The sequence below is a fragment of the Olea europaea genome, unplaced genomic scaffold (genome assembly GCF_002742605.1).
Source record: "Olea europaea var. sylvestris unplaced genomic scaffold, O_europaea_v1 scaffold279, whole genome shotgun sequence".
In the NCBI taxonomy this organism is placed as follows: Eukaryota; Viridiplantae; Streptophyta; class Magnoliopsida; order Lamiales; family Oleaceae; genus Olea; species Olea europaea.
Window position 1 is genome coordinate 277,810 of NW_019246376.1, and position 18,719 is coordinate 296,528.

The window sequence follows — 18,719 nt, forward strand, 5'->3', positions numbered from 1 at the left end:
TTTATCTCATAATTAGAATATAATGGAATTTACATACCTTCGTTCGTAGTTAAGTCCAATTCAGTTTACTCATGGAACAATAGTGTTGATCATTATCATGTGAACTTTATATCGTTACTCGGGTCTAAATGTAATGAAAACTTCCATTCGTTCATTTTACGTGTATACGAGTGAAAATAAAGTGACACGAATATGAAATTAGTTGAAATGATACCCAATCATTTAAAATGACAGCATGACATTTTTTATTATGAGGTCTCAATTTCATTGTAAATGTAGTGAAAAAATTGTCTATATTGGTTACAACATCACCAAACCGTTTATAACGACATCATGCCATTTTCTATCGAGACACTCAATTTCACTCAAAATATAGTTAAAACTTGTTTTCATTAATTTTTATGTGGATACGAGTAAATATAAAGTGATACAAACATGAAATTAGTTAAAACGGCGTTCAGCCATTTAAAAAGGCAACATGCCATTTTGCTGTTTGTTTTAAATTGTGTATGAAAAGTTAGAATGAAAGTGGAGATTTATGTTTGGGAGATTTGGTAAATTTTTGTTTCAAATTGGATATTTTAGATATTTCAAATAAAGGGTTTTTAAGACTTTTAACACATTATGAAGTAGACTAAAGGCTAATTAACCAAAAAGTATTGACATAGCCTATTTTACCAAATATTATTGTTGACTAGGCTTTTTAAACAAATCCCCCATAAAAAAAAGACTATAAATGTTGAAAAATTAATCGTCAACCACACATTTAAACCATATATTCGAAACCTTAAGCCTGAAACCCTAAACGATAACCATACGTTTAAAACGATCAGATGCCATTTTGGGTCACGAGATATCGATTTCACTTCGAAACTAGTAAAATAGTGTTTGAGACATTATACATGTCTTGTACACATTGTATGGCTGCACATGCTATGTTTTGCATACCATACTTGCGACTTACGTTTTTCTTTATTGTCAAGTGTAGTGTAGTATAATTTCTAATCGATTATAGAGTGACTCACTATAGTTTGAACCAATGTGTCGACAAAATGTAGTTAAAACTTTCATCCCTAAACTTTTAAGTAGTTACGAGCATGAATAAACCAAAACGAACACGAAATGAGTAGAAACGTGGCTCATATGTTTAAAATGACCAGACGTCTTTTTGAGTCACGAGGTATCGATTTCACTCCAAAACTAGTAAAACAATGTTTGAAATATCATACATGACTTGTACACATTGAACGACTGCACGTGCTATGTGTTGCATACTACATTGTTACTTACGTTTTTCTTCATTGTCAAGCATCATATAGTGTAGTTTCCAAATGGATTATAGAGCGACTTGCTATAGTCTAAATCAATGTGTTGACGGTAACGTTGAAATATTGTTGAAACTTTCATCCTTAAACTTTGAAGTGGTTATGGATGTGAATAATCTAAAAGAAAGATTTTTTAAAGCTAAACGAACTAATTTATTAAGTATTTTAACACATAATAAAATATAACGAAATTGGAGTTCCTTATCTTCGTTCGCAGTAAAGTCTAGTGTAATTTTCTTATGAAACAATATTGTTGGTCACTATTGTGTGAACTTTATATCGATACTCAGGTCCAAATGTAATGAAAACTTCCATTCGCTCATTGCCATGTGCATACGAGTGAAAATAAAGTGAAGCGGATATCAAATTAGTTGACACAACACCCAATCATTTAAAACGAAAGCGTTTTAGATTACGGATTCTCGATATCCAAATATAGTAAAAAATTGCATTCATTCATTTTATATGGATACGAGTGAACATAAAGTGAGATGAATACAAAACTAATTGAAACAACGCCTAATCTTTTCATTGATATCATGTTGTTTTGGGTCATGGGCCTTAATTTTAAAACAAGTTGATAATACTTGGAACATTTTAGACGATTTATACAAGTTAAACGAGCCAACTTTATGGAACAATAGAATATAATATGGTTTACTCATGGAACAATAGTGTTGGTCATTATCGCGTGAACTTTATACCGATACTTGGGACAAATATAATGAAAACTTTCATTCGTTCATTTTCATGTGCATACAAGTGAAAATAGAGTGAAGCGAATACGAAATTAGTAGAAACGACACCCAATTATTTAAAACGACATCATGATATTTTGGTCTCGATTTTACTCCAAAATGAATCGATCATGTCTTGTAACATCATATAAGATTTGCACAATTTAAACGAACTAATTTATGGAGTATTTTATCTCATAATTGGAATTTAAATTATTTAGCCTTTTAAAGATATCATGTTATTCTAGATGACGGAGCCTTGATATCACTACAAAACAAGTCAATTAGACTTGGAACATTTTAAAAGACTTGTACAAGTTAGACGAGGTAATTTATTGAATATCTTATCTCATAATTAGGATTTAATCGAAATTAACTGACTTACGTTCGTAGTTATATCTTATTCAGTTTATTCACAGAACAATAGTATTGATCATTATCCTGTGAACTTTATATCGTTACTCGGGTCCAAATGTAATGAAAACTTCCACTCGTTCATTGTCATATGTATACGAGTGAAAATAAAGTGATGCAAATACGAAATTAGTTGAAACGACACCCAATTATTTAAAACGGCAGCATGGCATTTTGGACTATGGGATCTCGATTTTACTATAAATTAGTGAAAAATTGTTTACTTTAGTTAAAACGTCATCAAATAGTTTATAATGACAGTATGTCGTTTTGGATCACGGATACTCAATAGCACTCGAAATATAATTAAAAGTTGTTTTAATTAATTTTTATGTGGATACAAAGAAATATAAAGTGATACAAACATGAAATTAGTTAAAACGGCATTCAATCGTTTAAAAGTCAGTATGCCATTTTCCCCGTTGGTTTTAAATTGTGTACGAAAAATTAGAATGAAAATGGGCATTTAAGCTTGAGGGATTTGGTAAATTTTTGTTTCAGATTGGATATTTTAGATATTTCAAATGAAAGGTGTTTAAAACTTTTAATACATAATAAAAATAGATTAAAGGCTAGTTAACCAAAAAATATTGACCATAGCCTATTTTACCAAACATTATTATTGACTAGGCTTTTTAAACAAATCCCACAAATTCAGAATAATAATAGGAAACTTATTTCTTGTCTTAATTTCTATCGCTTGCATTACATCCCGATATGGAAGATACGAAAAGCCCTACCAATACCATAACCCTAAATTAATTGTAAAGCAATTATAATTAACAAATACATGTTTGTTTGGTATTGCTTTTAAATTTTTATAAACAAAATGAATCTTTTAAAATTAGTCAATAAAAAGTGAGAAGTAAATTGTAAAACCTAAAATAAAAAGGTATATATAATTTGAACTCTATAACAGGAGCGGACCCACATGGGGTCATGTGGGGTCAAATAATCTCACAGATTTTTGGATTTTTTTTTTCCATTGCTTAAAATGTAATTTTCTATCAAAGTAGCGAGTCAATCCAATTAATTTCCCTATCCCAATGCCCAAAAAGTCCAAACCCAAATTTTATTGTAGTAGCATATAGTCTTATTTTCGTGAATGATACGTTTTTCAAAAGAAAAATTCATTTTTGACCCCATAGTCCAAACTCTCTTAAGTACGCTCCTTCTCTACGATATCCCCAACGTTTGAATTCTCGAAGCTAGAGACTTGATGTTGAAACATCCGACAAAAACGCGTTTTCTATTCGAGTCTAAATTTTACAGCAAACAACTTCTTCCTATCCATGCAGATAATTACACATATAAATGCAGATAATTACTCGATTTGCTTGATTAATTTAATACTAATTTAATATTTAATAGGGACCAACTCAGGAGTGTGACCAGTTCTCATCAAGGATCTCAATTTCTTCTTCTTTTGCAGTGTATAGCAGCCTCTTCATATTCTTTGACCCTTCTTCTAAAGTAGAATTTTGCTTTGAGATCTTAAAGCTTGTAACTTTCTTCTTGGCCCTTTTCGTCTGTTTATTTCTGTTTACCTTATTATTAATTTTGCCAGTTCATGTTCAATCTATGCATACTTTTCGCCTTTGACTTCTTTAACTTGACATTCTTTCAATTTTTTCTGCTTTCTTGATTGCTCATGTGAATTGTAGTTGAAAGTAGAAGTATTTGTACTCTAATATGATTAGTTGATTTGAAAATCGGTGAAAATCACTTGGAACTATTGATGTGTTTGTGGGTATTTATGTTTGTTGTAGTTGGTTTTCTGTGTTAATTACAAGGTTCAGTACTGAATTTATTCTTGGCGATTTGAGGTGGAAAAGAAAAATTTTGACTTTTGAAGGTGATAGTCTTTTGGGAACGATCTTAGGATTGGATCTTCGTTACTTATAAAGCAATATTTAGTGGTAGAGTTAATTCTTAATGCTGCAAATTAAGGGGTTGTGGGAGAATTGATTGAGTTTGGGACTAGATGGGTAACACTTGTGTTGGACCAAGCATATCGAAAAATGCTATTTTTGAATCAATTTCAGCTGCCATGTGGGGATCGCGAATGCCTGATAATAACGATCCTTCCGTAGATGGTAAGAGTGCTAAAAACGAGACACCGACGTCTGTTGGAGAACCAGAGTCACCTATGCCAGTCCAAAACACACCACCGGAACGAGTGACAATTCCAAAGCCGGAAACTAATCAAGAAGAGCCGGTTAAACCTAGAAAGCCTCCTCATATGAAGAGGAGTAACAGTGCAGGGCTTAGGGCTGATTCTGTTTTGCAAAGGAAAACTGGAAATTTGAAGGAGTTTTTTAGATTGGGGAAGAAATTAGGACAAGGGCAGTTTGGAACAACATTCCTTTGTGTGGAAAAAGAGACCGGCAAAGAATACGCTTGCAAATCTATTGCCAAGAGGAAGTTATTGTCTGATGATGATGTTGAGGATGTTAGAAGGGAGATTCAGATAATGCACCATCTAGCCGGGCATCCTAATGTTATATCTATTAAAGGGGCATATGAGGATGCTGTTGCCATTCATGTTGTTATGGAGTTATGTGCAGGTGGCGAGCTTTTTGATAGAATCATTCAACGAGGACATTATACTGAAAGGAAGGCAGCTGAGCTTACTAGGACTATAGTTGGAGTTGTAGAAGCTTGTCATTCTTTGGGCGTTATGCATCGTGACCTTAAGCCCGAAAATTTCCTTTTTGTTGATAAGAAGGAGGAATCACTCCTCAAGACAATTGATTTTGGATTGTCGATATTCTTCAAGCCAGGTAAAAAATTCTAATCTGTTTGTATTTTTCATGTGTCACATTAATCCTTATTCACACTCTAGAAAAGTTTGCTGTTTGATCTGTGATTGAAAGAGCATGTAAATATTTTTTTATAGTACAAGTGTCTTTCAATACAAGCAACTTACTTACTTAGAAGTAAGAGAAAAGTAAAATATCCAAACATATGTGGAAGCAAAGGTAATTTTTTACCTTTACCTTTAAGCTCAGCCAAACATGCTTTTAGGATGAAATTTGATTAACAGGACTACCATGGTGACTGATCCCTGTGTGTTAAAAGCTTTTTCATTTGTTAAACAACTGGATCCTCCGGTTCTTTGTAATGAGTTTCAAGATATGGATGGACCTGCCCTCTTTAATGAAACCTAAATAATAATGATTCATTCTGAATTGAATTTGTTTCCTTCATTGAACCGTCATCTTGGTATTTGCTTGAGCAAAGCATCCAGATTTTTTAATCTATTAACTGTATGTGTTTTCTTGATATCATTATCATTTTCCATTATGTAATATTTCTTCACATGGTTCAAATCATATTGAAATAGAATAGAATTAATAGGCCATTCTCCATATGGTTTTTTATGTTATCATTAATAGTTGGTTCATTAGAACTTATATTATAGCTGCCTGAATTTTATTTCTATTTTTATTTGCGGCATTTATTTGTTGTTTCTGGTATCTATTAGATAGTCATTAATGGGGGCCAAACGGGGGCTAAGTTTCTATTTGGTTTGACTCTCGTGGGAGGAGATTGAAAATTTTGCCCTATCCCTTGGGACACCCCCCCCCCCCAAAAAAAAAAAAAAGAGGAAGAAAAATGCCAAAATAGTTGAACTGCCAATTATATTCTACATCACTCAAATTTTTTTTCTTGCACGTGTATAGCAGGGTGCAAGACAATAACTACGTTATAATACATTAAGCTGAATGGATTAACTAGAAAGCATTTATCATATTACTATGCTATTTAGACTGTCTTATCATATCAAAACTGTGAACCTTTCTGTTATAGTGTATTTTACGTAGGATACAAAGGACAAAGAAAGGGACTTGTAGAAGATGGGGAAAGAAAGGGGAAGAGAGGGAGAAAGAGAAGAAGATGGAGATAGAAAGGGGAGAAGTAAGACAGAGGAGCAGAGAGAGAAGAGAGAATTATAAGAGGGCGAAATTATTTGTTTATTCAATAATCAAGTGTAATTATTACAATGCAAAGACCATCTTTATAGGGTTTAAACTAATCTAGTTTAATTAGGAAATAACTAATAAAATAATAGAAAAAAGTATTAAATAAATCCCTAATTGATTTTCCTAAAATGTATCTAACTTGGATAGTCTTCCATATAATATATCTAATAGTATTCCCATCAGTATTTCTTGGTTGTACAAACCCTTTCCGTGTTCGACTATATTACTCTTGGCATGAATTGATCAACTAAAGTGGTCGGATCTTGTTAAAACCCTGCTAGTTCCAAAGACTAGTCTTTTGGCTTTTTAACCTGTTATCCTGTCAATTGGCTCTATTATATATCGACTACCAAAGTTCTAATCACAAACAAAAGCAAATAACCATTTTAAAATTGATGATATATCCAGTTTAGAGCCTTTTTTGAAACCTGATGAAATTAGCTTTGGAATACGACAACTAACTGCTAAATGTTGCTGCTCAACATTATACTGCAACTGGTTACTATACACACAAAATCACAAAACTACCCAAACATCTGATACAAGTATATTTAACTCACCCTTAAAAACTGACTTGTAAAAAGAATGCCCGTTTAGGTAAATATCTAATAGGTAAGTAAGCTCCTTTAATACTAGTAGGCTGAAAGCTTTAGTCAGAGGAAAAAGCCAAACAACCCGCGCTGTTGACACTCTGGGTGACCGCACCCTCATAGGGCCGACGTGGGTCCCCCATGAGTAAAATAATCTCAACCCCCCATATGTGTGTATTATGTCAACCATGCGGTCATCCACGCGGGCTATGTAGCTCGATCCTTTTTCAAAAAAGGAAGTCAGGTCAGAAGTAAGCTCTCGTCCTGTAGCTGCTGCTTATATCTCCTCTATGGTGGGAGGTTTCTTTCGTATCAGTAACAAGAGATTATTGGAATGAGAGAACAAGAGATGGATAGGGGGAATGGCCACAAGGGCTCTCCATCCCTTAGTGGCATCAAAACTGGCATGCTTTCTATGGACTATGAGCAATGTAGGACGAACAAGCAATCACTACATTCACCGCTCTCCAAAACAAACATTGCAGCTCATTTTCTCCGGCTGGGTAGCTTCATAGAACCAATCTTCAACCAAAAGTAGCCCTTTCTAGATCATCGCGTCCTCAACGAGGGTCCTCCTAGAAGGGGTGTTTGCTCAGACGCCACTCTAACAAGCACATTGGGTAGAACCACCGTTATTAGCATTGGCCTGTAATGGGAAGGTGCCCAAATTGCTCATAAGCTCACAAGATAGAAGTTCCATGATAAATTTTGACGACATTTCGTTATCCGAGGTGTCAACTTGCGACATGACCACCTTTTGTGTGTTGGATTCTGCTCAACTTGGCAAAGTATTAGAAAGTCAACCAAGTTATGGACTTCAAATTGAGGGCCTTTTCTGGGTTCAGGCAAATTATAGTCCGTTTCAGGAACATGAACTGAATACAAGTATGGTTTGGCTGACAGAATTGTATTAACATCAATATATGTCATAAGAACAGCGGTTAAATCTGCAAGTTTTTTACTACAACCATTGTACAAATATAAATGCATTCAGTTTTTACATTCACATTCTCATCCGTTCTCAAGATCGCTTATGAATTATTTGTTTAGATTAATGCTTTAAGATATTGATTCATGTTGATGAAATATATTCAAATACTTTGCATCATTGAATTAGAAATTGATACAACTTTTTTGTTTAACGTGTTGCATGATTTTTTCCTTTGGTTTATTTTCTTATCTGACGATGGACATGTATTAATCAATTTTCAGGAGAAAAATTTACTGATGTGGTGGGCAGTCCATATTATGTTGCACCAGAAGTTCTTAAAAAGCACTATGGAGTTGAGGCCGATGTTTGGAGTGCTGGAGTAATTGTTTATATTTTGCTCAGTGGAGTTCCTCCTTTCTGGGCCGGTGAGAATTGTGAAAGTTTCTATTCACTAAATATGTCAGCGTCATGTCTACCTCTGACTATTAGTGCATGTTTTATATACTGTATTAAACCGTTCAAGATAGTAGTACGAACAGGATTTTAGCCTCTTTTCCTTTATTAATATTATCTAGTACTATTCAACACCTGACCGAACAATACATTAATGTCATAATCTGTACTGATATGAGTGAAGCCTCTCTATTCTTTAATGACTATAGAAAATGAGCAAGGAATATTTGAACAAGTCCTACATGGCGAACTTGACTTCGCATCGGATCCCTGGCCTAGTGTATCAGAAGAGGCAAAAGATTTGGTTAGGAGAATGCTTGTTCGAGACCCCAAAAGGCGTTTAACTGCATATGAAGTCCTGTGTAAGTATCTGTGATGGAATTATTTTAAATTAGTTTATATATTATGATATGGAGAGTTGTGGTGCAAAAACTTTGGCTAAATAAGTTAGTACTCTATTCTTGTTTTGAGATCCCTATTCCAAGTCTAAATTCTGAAATGTGCAATCTATGCTAATAATTGTCTTGATGCGTTTTTTGTTCCCTGAGGCCTTCCTTGCGTGAAGGTCATAGTGTCAATAATCTATTGTAGTGGCAAACAATATTTAGTTACATTTTTGCTCTCCCAATGCTTAAACATTCTGCAGGCCACCCTTGGGTTCAAGTTGATGGTGTGGCTCCTGACAGGCCTCTGGACTCTGCAGTTTTGAGTCGCATGAAACAATTTTCAGCGATGAACAGACTTAAGAAAATGGCTCTTAGAGTAAGTATTGGGGTTTTAAATCTATATTGTTTAAAGTTGCTGCTATTGGAGAAGTATAGATCTTACAAAGATATTAAGTTATATATTTTCAAATTCATCTATAATGAAATGGAGCACTTAATATATTAGATATACATACTTTGCAGGTAATTGCAGAGTCTTTATCAGAAGAAGAAATTGCTGGCCTGAAAGAAATGTTCAAGATGATAGACACTGATAACAGCGGCCATATAACTTTTGAAGAACTCAAAGTGGGACTAAAGAGAGTTGGTGCCAATCTGAACGAGTCTGAGATTTATGATCTAATGCAAGCAGTAAGTACACGATCAAATGTATAGCTTTTGTCCTTTGTAACTGCTTGCCCAAATTTTCGTACCACTTAAGAGCATCTTCAAGAGACTCTAAATACAAGATGCTCTCTTTTTAAAGAGTCGGTGCTTAAAAATAACCTCCTAGTGATTCTATTTTATTTTTATTTTTTAAATAGAGAGTAAGTTTGGCTTTACAGGTTTCAGTACTCTACTTAAAATATTCAAATCATATTTGATTTGATTGGCCATTGATCTATAAAAAAAATATGTTAAATAAAAGATGAGGAGAAATCAATAAGGGTGTGTTCTTTTTCCCATTTTCGAACCGTTTTCGGTTTTCGATTTTTCAAAACGGTGAAAACTTGTTTTCTTACCCGTTTTCAAAAACACAAAAAAATTTTGTGAAGAAAACGAAAAACGACCAAAGTGTCGTTTTGGCTATTTTCTGTACAAAACTCCAAAAAATTACAAAACACGGGAAACGCCTTTTGAAACACAAAACCAAATCTTCATCCACTTTCTTCAAATCCATTCTCAGCCTTCTCTCTCTCCTGGACGCCGGCTGTGGGTGATCGACGCCGGCTATGGATGGTCGCACACTTCAGTCGGCGACGAAGGAGATGTGCTGGTGTCGACACCAGTGTGGGGATGCGATGCTGCTATGAACGCAGCGTTGCGACCTATTCATCGCGACCTAGGGGAGGCGATGCTGCTGTGGTTTGGGGCCTTCTCGTCGGTGGTCGAAGAGAGAGAAGCTGCAGTTCATCGCGATGGGTGTTCTACACCGCAAATATGTCCAGAATATGCCTTCTCTCTCTTTTGGGGTTTTTTTATTTTTGTTTTTGTTTTTTGGATTTGGGAGGCGATGGGTGTTGATGGTGGTTGTAATGGTCTGTTTATGGTGGTAGTGGTTGATGGTGGTGGTGGGTGGTGTTGATTTTGGCAGTGGTGAGTTGTGAGTGGTGGTGACAGTGGTGTTGATGGTGGTGGTAGTGGTGTTGATTTTAGTCGATGGTAGTGGTGGTAGTTGTCTGTGCCAGCGGTGGTTGATGGTGGACTCGGTGGAAAACACTTTTTCCAAAATTTCAAAGAATTTCATGGTGAACACGTTTTCTATTTTTCTGTTTTCAAAAACGTTTCTCAAAATGTCAAATAGAACGTAGTTTCAACAATTTCAAAATACACACTCAAAATACAAAACTCAAAATGAATTCAAAACTCAAAATTATAAAACTAAAACACGAAGAGAACACATCCTAAATATTTCTTGAAGTAAAATGAAGAGCTAAAATAGAGATTATTTTTGGAATGTATAAAAAATTTTACTATCTAAATTTAAAGATGCTCTTTATAAATAGAGTCTCTTGTGTTCTAAGAAATATGTTATACTGCATTTGACTTAAATAGTAGCAACAACAAGCCATGTCAATTTTCATCTACCCCTTCCTCTTTTCTGTTTTACTCTACCAAAATCGAGTCGCTTTTATGAACAAGAGCCTCGTTTAAATGTCAAACATGAACCAACCACCTATTTAGCCCTTAAACTTAATTTATCGTTGATTGGCACCACCCCCACTTGGTTAGTGTATATTCTCAGCTCGTCATCTTTATTTTGTGTGACTATACACATCCATCTTATATTCCTCATTTCTCCTACTTTCCCTCTCTGGATATTCTGTCCTTTAATGACCGAACAGTCAGAACCATGAAGCATAGCCGGTCTAATCACTATTCTATAGAACTTGCTTTTAACTCTAGTGAAATGTTCCATTACATGGAAGTAACAATTTCTGTTTCATCCAACTTGCTCTTATCCCGTGCATAACATTCTCTTCGTAAATGTTTCTTTTATTTCGTTGACCACTGTAGAAGAGGATACTATATGTTCGTTTTCTTCTCCAATTCTCTGTAATTGCAGGCTGATGTTGATAACAGTGGGAGCATTGATTACGGGGAGTTTGTAGCTGCCACATTGCATCTCAACAAAATTGAGAGAGAGGATCATTTATTTGCTGCATTCTCATACTTCGATAAAGATGGAAGTGGCTATATTACCCCAGACGAGCTGCAACAAGCATGTGAGGAGTTTGGCATGGAGGATTCACGCATTGAAGAGATGATCCGAGAAGTTGACCAGGACAATGTAAGTTCATCCTGTTGCAATATTTTGATGTTTTATGATTTAATAACAAGATAGAAAGGGCATCGAGTTCTAAGCCCTGAGTATCTTTGTATGATATGACGATGTGCCTAATAGCTAACAATAATGGAGGAAAAATTCTACTATGCTTTTGGACAATTTATCTTTGTTGTAGTTTTTCTTTATGAATGGATCATGTGTACTTTAATGTTTAGAACACATGACAAGGTTCTTTTGGTTTCTTTTGCAGGATGGACGTATTGATTACAATGAGTTTGTTTTCATGATGCAAAAAGGGATTCCAATTGCTGGTGGTGGTAAGCGAGGCCTAGAGACTAGTTTAAGCATAAATTTCAAAGATGTGCTTAAACTTTAACACAGGCTTTCAAGAGGTTTTTTTTTTTTCCTTATTCTTTTCATTTTCTTTTTCTTCCTCGTTCTACTCAAGAGTTTATGATGTTAGAATGGTATAGTAAGAAGTCCTTGTGGTTAATTCTTGCATTGCAAAATCCACTTTTCATTTGTTTTTCTTGCTGTTGTAATGTGAAGACGGCACAAAACTAATTTTTGCTGTTAAATTCACTTCTTGGTGTGGGAGCAGTTAAAGTTATGATGTAGCGTGTCAGCCTTCACGGTTCGAGGAAGATCGAAGAATAGATTATCACTTGAAGGGCCTTTAACACATTTGAGGCTTTTTAGTTACACAACCACTTTGAGAGTTGACAACTAAATTTTTTCAACAATCTCCACATAATCTACCATTGAGAATCTCTTAAGACCTTTGGTGTAAAAGTCGAGCAGTGAAGATATATTCACCTTAATATTTGAAAGTAGGCTAAGTGGTTTTCAATGCTGAATACAAACATGCCGTGCGAGTATGACACATACATTTTTTATAAGCACATCAAATTCATGTCGAGTAAGAAGCCCAAAATAAATTTTTGCAATGTGTTTATCCATGAACACATGAAAGATTTCATGGCTTTACTATGACAAAAAACTGCAGTCCATATCAAAAACACATCAGCTGGAAGAAACAAAGATTTAGGTTTTAAGGGATTTACACCACTACGGTAGTTTCAGACGAGAAAGAACCACGAGTCAAGGTAGAAAAGACGGTATAATTTACATAAGAAACTACAAGTCTGAAAGAGGACTTCAAACCAAAAATCGACATTACTTTGACAGTGTATAGGTCCGAACTGTGGGTTCCAGCAAGTATCTTCGCGACTCTAAGTGCCAATTCTGAATTTGTAAGAAATAAAATCCCTAATAAGAACGACCACTGGAATTGCCGTAAACTCGACCCTGAGGATATGGAACCCGTCCTTCAGTTCCTTGGTTTCCTCCCACACTGAGAAATGGTGATTGGCCATAAGTATTAATATGATCCCTGTGATCAGTTGGGTATGGTTGTGGAGGGACAGCCGGAACATAACCCTGAGGGTTGTTTGGGCCGGTTCTGGCCTGGAGGTGGTTCGTTCCAGCTTGCTGATACTGTTGTAGTCTTGCCTCTGATTCCCTGCGAAGAAACTCCTCTCTTCGATTAGCTTGTTGTGCTCGAAGAACTGATAATTTCTCCTGGTACTTGTTATTGATCTCCATTATCTTCTGAAGAAGGTAAGACATTGTAATGTTGGTAAGATGAAATAAAAATTAATGTACTTCATGATAGAAAAATATTTCAGAAACCTTTGTTTTACATTTTAAGTTAATTTAGTGCAGACTGCAGAAAAATATATTTTCTTGGTACGGGTGGTCAATAAAGCTGGTTAATGCGAGTTTATTACTAAGAAGCGGTCAATGAGAGATTGAGCGAACATGTGGCATTTATAAACTTCATAGAAAGTGAGAGGTTAAAGAGATCACGCTTAGGTGCTCCCACTTAATTAACGTGTCACATATAAACATTGCATTGTTACATTTTTGCCTATCATGCAGTCATTAGCCGAGAAAAGCAGATTTTAAACTACAGAAACATATTCAGTTCATCTTTGCTAGAACAAATCAAAATAGCTTTCCAGAAAATATTCTCATATAGCAGAATAATAAGTAAGAATTATTATGGGAGAGAGAGGAGGGCAGGGTATATAAACTTACATGAATTTATAAATTTGTGCAACAATATCAGGGATTTGGATTATGGCTTTTTAATTAATTTTTCGATTTTTCAACAATTAGATATTTTGTTATTTAACTGGAGATTATATCCACATTCCTACTGTGTAAGGTGATGAATTGGTGATTAAGATAGAATCGAGTTCTCGTCATTAAGGAAGTGATACCATAGAATTTATTTTCTCTGTCCTACACGAATTATAAGTCTTAATGTCGAGAAAGGAAATACGAAATGTAAATCAACCATAGGAAAGGAAATGAGAAGCTCTTAACAAAATTATGATGATGTTTACACCTGAGTTCCTAAAATATACCTCTCTGTGCCTAGCATTTTCTGCGTTTTCTGCATCAATTTGTTCCTTTATTAGCTTCAAGATTTCTTCTTGGAATCTCTTCTCGAGACCTTCAAAATTCAAATGAAAAGGATTGTCTTCATAACCGATTTCCATGTCTACCTCATGGGCCTGCTGTCCAATCTCTGTATTGGCATGGTTTCCAAAATCACTATTTGAATCCATTACCGGTCTCTGGTGATAAGACTGGATGGAATTGCCTCCTTTTCCTGTTTGGTCATGACAAAAAAACAGATGGTTGTAACCTAAGGCTAATACAGAACATCCACTGCAACTTTCATCAAATTATTCACTTTCATACTGAGCTTCACTCAACTTTCAAAGTCATATAAAGCATGTAAATCTGCCTTTGCCACTCCTTGTTACTTCTGAAGAACCTCCAAATTCTACAGAGATAGTGCATGCCACGTTATATATACACACACATGAATAACTTGACTTAAAACCATCAAATCATAATCATTTGTAAACTGCAGATTCATACAACCTAAATAAACCAACATCTCTAAATTAAGAAATGACATTTCTGCCTAATAAGCACAAAAATAAATATGAAATTTCTTAAGCGTAAACAATATGCAACATGAAATAGTATACACTTAGCAAGGAAACAGTATATCAAAAGTTAAAAGCCGTGATAAACCAGAGGACAAAGAGGAGTATAAAATATTACTTGGGTCAGTGTGTGGATGAATCTGCATCTGTTTTGAATTTGACACTTTTGGTGCATCTCTATCCCACTGAGATGGAACACTAGAACTATTTCCTTGCTCTGCCGGTAAAGAATCAAGACGTCCTGCCGGTCCTGGAAAATTACTCATTGCAGCATTGTGTTGAAATCTCTGTGCAGCTATCTGCTGCATCTGAGACGGAACACCAGAATTATTTGCTTGCTCTGCAGGTAAAGAGTTAAGTCGCCCTGGAAAATTACTCATTGCAGCATTCTGCTGAATTCTCTGTGCAGATATCTGCTGCATCTGCATTTTAGAAGCAGCATATGGATTGGCACTAGCATCAGCATACGAAGCCTGCCTATTCATCACTGCTGTTTAATGGGATACTAAATTTTTTACTTAACCTAACAACAAAAGAACCAAGGTAATAACAAAATCAGATATTCAATAATAGGTGAGTATATGAATTATATCAAAAGCATACACTTTAACAAGGATAATGTATGTAAAATCTATCTTTTCTTATTCTTTCCTTCAGTTCTAGAAGGGGCTCTGATGGTTAGAGAGAGTCATAAAAAATAATCACTATCCTGAATAAAAGCTTCAAGCTGGAACAGAAGGCATTAGAAACTCAAAAACATTTCGAAATCACGGAAAATAATTATTGCACTCTCTTTATTTAAACACGCAGATCTCTCTTAAGGAAGCAAAACACCAAAGAAGTTTTATTCCTGAATACATGTACCTATATACATATTCATACCTGCTGATGAAGAAAGGGATCAACATCTTAGGTCATCAAGGCTACATTGAAACCATAGAAAGTTCACTTAAAAACTAAGCTGAACCTATATACAGGGTGAACACGACAAAACATAAAACAACAGTCAAGATACAGGTTCATGCTGATCCATTTGAGGTCCAAAACGAATGCCAAAAGTATGTAATTACATATCCAGAGTCCATGCCATGGGTTTCTCAAAAAGTCCCCTAATTTGAATCCTAACTCATACATAACCCTCATTTCGTTTCTTGTACAGCTCTTCCTCTCCTCCCTACTCGACTCATCATCTACATCACTAACTTCAGACCTCAACATCTCAGACTCTTAATCACCCTCAGAGCTTTGCTGCTTCTTGTGGCGTTTGTCATTTTTCAGACTAGCCTTTTGCAGTTTTAGCTTCATATGCAGCCTTTTCAGCTTCAGTCACCGATTTCCACTTCTTTGCCTCTCGCCAGCTTTCCCAGCAGCAACAGCCTTGACATAAAGATTTCCCTTTTAAGAGTCTTCCCATCATTGGATTCAACTCTTGTTTTCTTTCCTTTCTGACATCCCTTTAACCCTTGCTGCCTCTCTTCATTTCCACACACAAAAATCCTCTTTTATCTACACGGAATTATAACTACTCCCAACCCCCAACCCCACTTCTCACGCATATACACATCCGGCTGAGAAAATCAACGAGTAGGCATTCAGTCAAGAATAATTCTTGAATTGAAAATCTTGATAACCCCAAATCCGAAAAATGAAAAAAAATGCTGATCTGATTGAATCGAATAATAGTTAATTTAAGAACTAACTACAGTAAGATAAACAATCAGAAATGAAAGAATTCACAAATATAAATATACTCACTTGTTGTTTCCGGAAATTTACTTCGGGGGATTTACTGATTTGATTTGATTGTTTGCTGCTTGCTATTAAGCGAATTGATCTGTTTAAGGACAGAGCCCCGCTCTCGGGTATTGAAAGATAGACCAGCAGTGCAGTTGTGTGAATAATTTTTAGCATCCCAATTATTGCAGGAATAAAATTTGGATGGAAGGAAAATTAGGAAATTAAATTGTCTAAAAATTAATTTTTTTGAGAATTATAAATTTCTTTTACAATTATTTATAGAATTTAGTTCCATTGTCAAAAAAACAAAAACAAAAAAAGGAAAAAAAATTACATCAGAGCCTGGAAAATGAATTCCCATTTTCCTCAAAAATCAAGAAATGGGACGCGTCAATTACAACCCAAGAAAATGTTTTTCCTATAAAATTTAGGAAATCAAACATGCAAAAGTTGAAAAATAGGGATCAAATTCCATTTTCAATGGAAAAGCACAACCAATCAAACAGGGCCAATGTTTTTTTATAAATAAATTTATATCTATCGAGAAATAGAATCTCTAAATATTTATTTTATTATTTCATTACAAGTCAATGAAATTCTTGGTTAGGCATTTTTAAGTAATTGACTATCTGGCTCCTGTTTGTTATCATTTTTAAATTCATTTTTAATTATATATTTATATAATAAAATATTTTGTACATAAATTTAATTTTTTTCTACTTTTTAACTACACATTCTATAAAAAATCACTATTTCAACTCTTTTTTTTCTTTTTTTTTCTTCAAAAACATTCATTTTAATGAATGTCAAACAGGGGCTTAATCTTGCTGCCGTCATTATTATATTCATGACAATAAACCTCAATATTTTTCAGATTCATAATTAAAACTTAAAATAATCATTTTATTGTTGCTTCAAAGTTGTTGTGTGTAATTTTGAAATGAATTTTTTTACCTGTCAAAGTTTTAGAGATTTTAAGTGATTTGATCAATTTTTTTTTTTACAGGTTTTGGAAGCGAGCACAACTAAAACCTACAATACTTCACAATTTCTACCGTCACAAATATACTACAATCAATAGTAGCTTAAAATTCAAATTTTAATTTAAGTCGAAGTTAACAATTGATTTTGATCATATATTTCATGAGATTTACAACTTTTCATTTATACATTTCTTCAATTTTTATCTAAATCTATTAAAAATTTGATTTTAATCTCCATAAAAAGGGGGCTTATAGTAGTCGTGATTGATGTCACATGATACTTAATGTGACAATACGTTTTATATAGCATGTCACATACAACCACTTAATTTGACATCAATTATCTCACTAATATGAGGTGATCGAGTCTTTTAAGGGTAAATTGTAATTAGACACTGTTACAATATGAAAATAAACAGAACAATAAGCCCATGTTCGACAAATATTATTTGAAAACACTTTTTTCTTTATACCTATTTTTAATTACGCATTCATACAATAAAATATTTTACATGTAAATTCAAAATTTTTCTTTACTTTTTAACCATACATTCTCTTATAAATTGCTATTCAAAATATTATTTTTTGAAAATAATGGCCATAAAAAAGGGACTAAATATAGATATTTAATCTCACCTCTCTCTCTCTCTCTCTCTCTACATGTTGCCATTCCTAGACCCTGTAAATGTGAAAAGTAGAACTGAACAAAACTCCCAAATGAAACTGATCGAACTAAACCTGAATGGAATCGAGCGATTCTTCTTAATTAAATAGCCAAACAGGTATCTAAATCGAGAATCAACCGGTTCGATTCGATTCTCGATTTTAGATCAAGAACTGAATAAAAATCAAATCTCTCCAATTTTTTAATTTATTTATTTTAAAAAAAATCAAATTATTTTATTTTTCTCCTAAATAAATTTACTAACTAGTTAACTTAACTCAAACCCAAAAATATGATTTTCTAATTTCTAATTTTCAGTCCAAACCCAACTTAATCACATTGACCTAATTTTTACCCAAATATGTTATTATACTGTAATACCATTTCTCTCATTTTAAAGAAATCGAATTGAAACTCGACAGCGTCTCTTTTAATTATTGTGAGCACACTATCTTTATTTTCCTGTGATTTTAACAATCAAATTTATGGAGAACTCAAAAAAGAGAGACGCAAAAGACACATGAGATTATCGACTACGTTATTTTATAAGAGTTAAGATTAAACATGTCATTAGTTGAATTAATATAGTTTTGCAAATATTAAAAAAAATTAATTACATTACGGAACCAGGGAACCAAATTGAATCGAACCGAATCAAAT

General features: G+C 34.2%; 2 protein-coding genes across 3 annotated transcripts; one reads left to right on the top strand and one right to left on the bottom strand.

The window, feature by feature from the left end:
- The first annotated feature begins 3,724 nt into the window (after positions 1 to 3,724).
- On the top strand, positions 3,725 to 12,262 carry LOC111383904 (calcium-dependent protein kinase 1-like). The gene is made up of 7 exons (XM_023008092.1): positions 3,725 to 5,259; positions 8,265 to 8,408; positions 8,646 to 8,798; positions 9,083 to 9,198; positions 9,345 to 9,512; positions 11,428 to 11,652; positions 11,900 to 12,262. Exons 1-7 carry the CDS (start codon positions 4,461 to 4,463, stop codon positions 12,023 to 12,025), a joined length of 1,731 nt encoding a protein of 576 aa, XP_022863860.1. The 5' UTR covers positions 3,725 to 4,460; the 3' UTR covers positions 12,026 to 12,262.
- A 338-nt stretch (positions 12,263 to 12,600) lies between these two features.
- Positions 12,601 to 16,565, bottom strand: LOC111383905. Of its 2 annotated transcripts, XM_023008094.1 has the most exons (5): positions 16,431 to 16,565; positions 15,558 to 16,243; positions 14,794 to 15,198; positions 14,082 to 14,329; positions 12,601 to 13,260 (listed from the first exon to the last, which is right to left on the bottom strand). In XM_023008094.1, exons 3-5 carry the CDS (start codon positions 15,158 to 15,160, stop codon positions 12,919 to 12,921), a joined length of 957 nt encoding a protein of 318 aa, XP_022863862.1. In that variant the 5' UTR covers positions 15,161 to 15,198; positions 15,558 to 16,243; positions 16,431 to 16,565; the 3' UTR covers positions 12,601 to 12,918. The 2 variants fall into 2 exon arrangements, with proteins under 2 accessions (XP_022863862.1, XP_022863861.1); XM_023008093.1 differs by lacking the exon at positions 15,558 to 16,243.
- Positions 16,566 to 18,719: the final 2,154 nt, after the last annotated feature.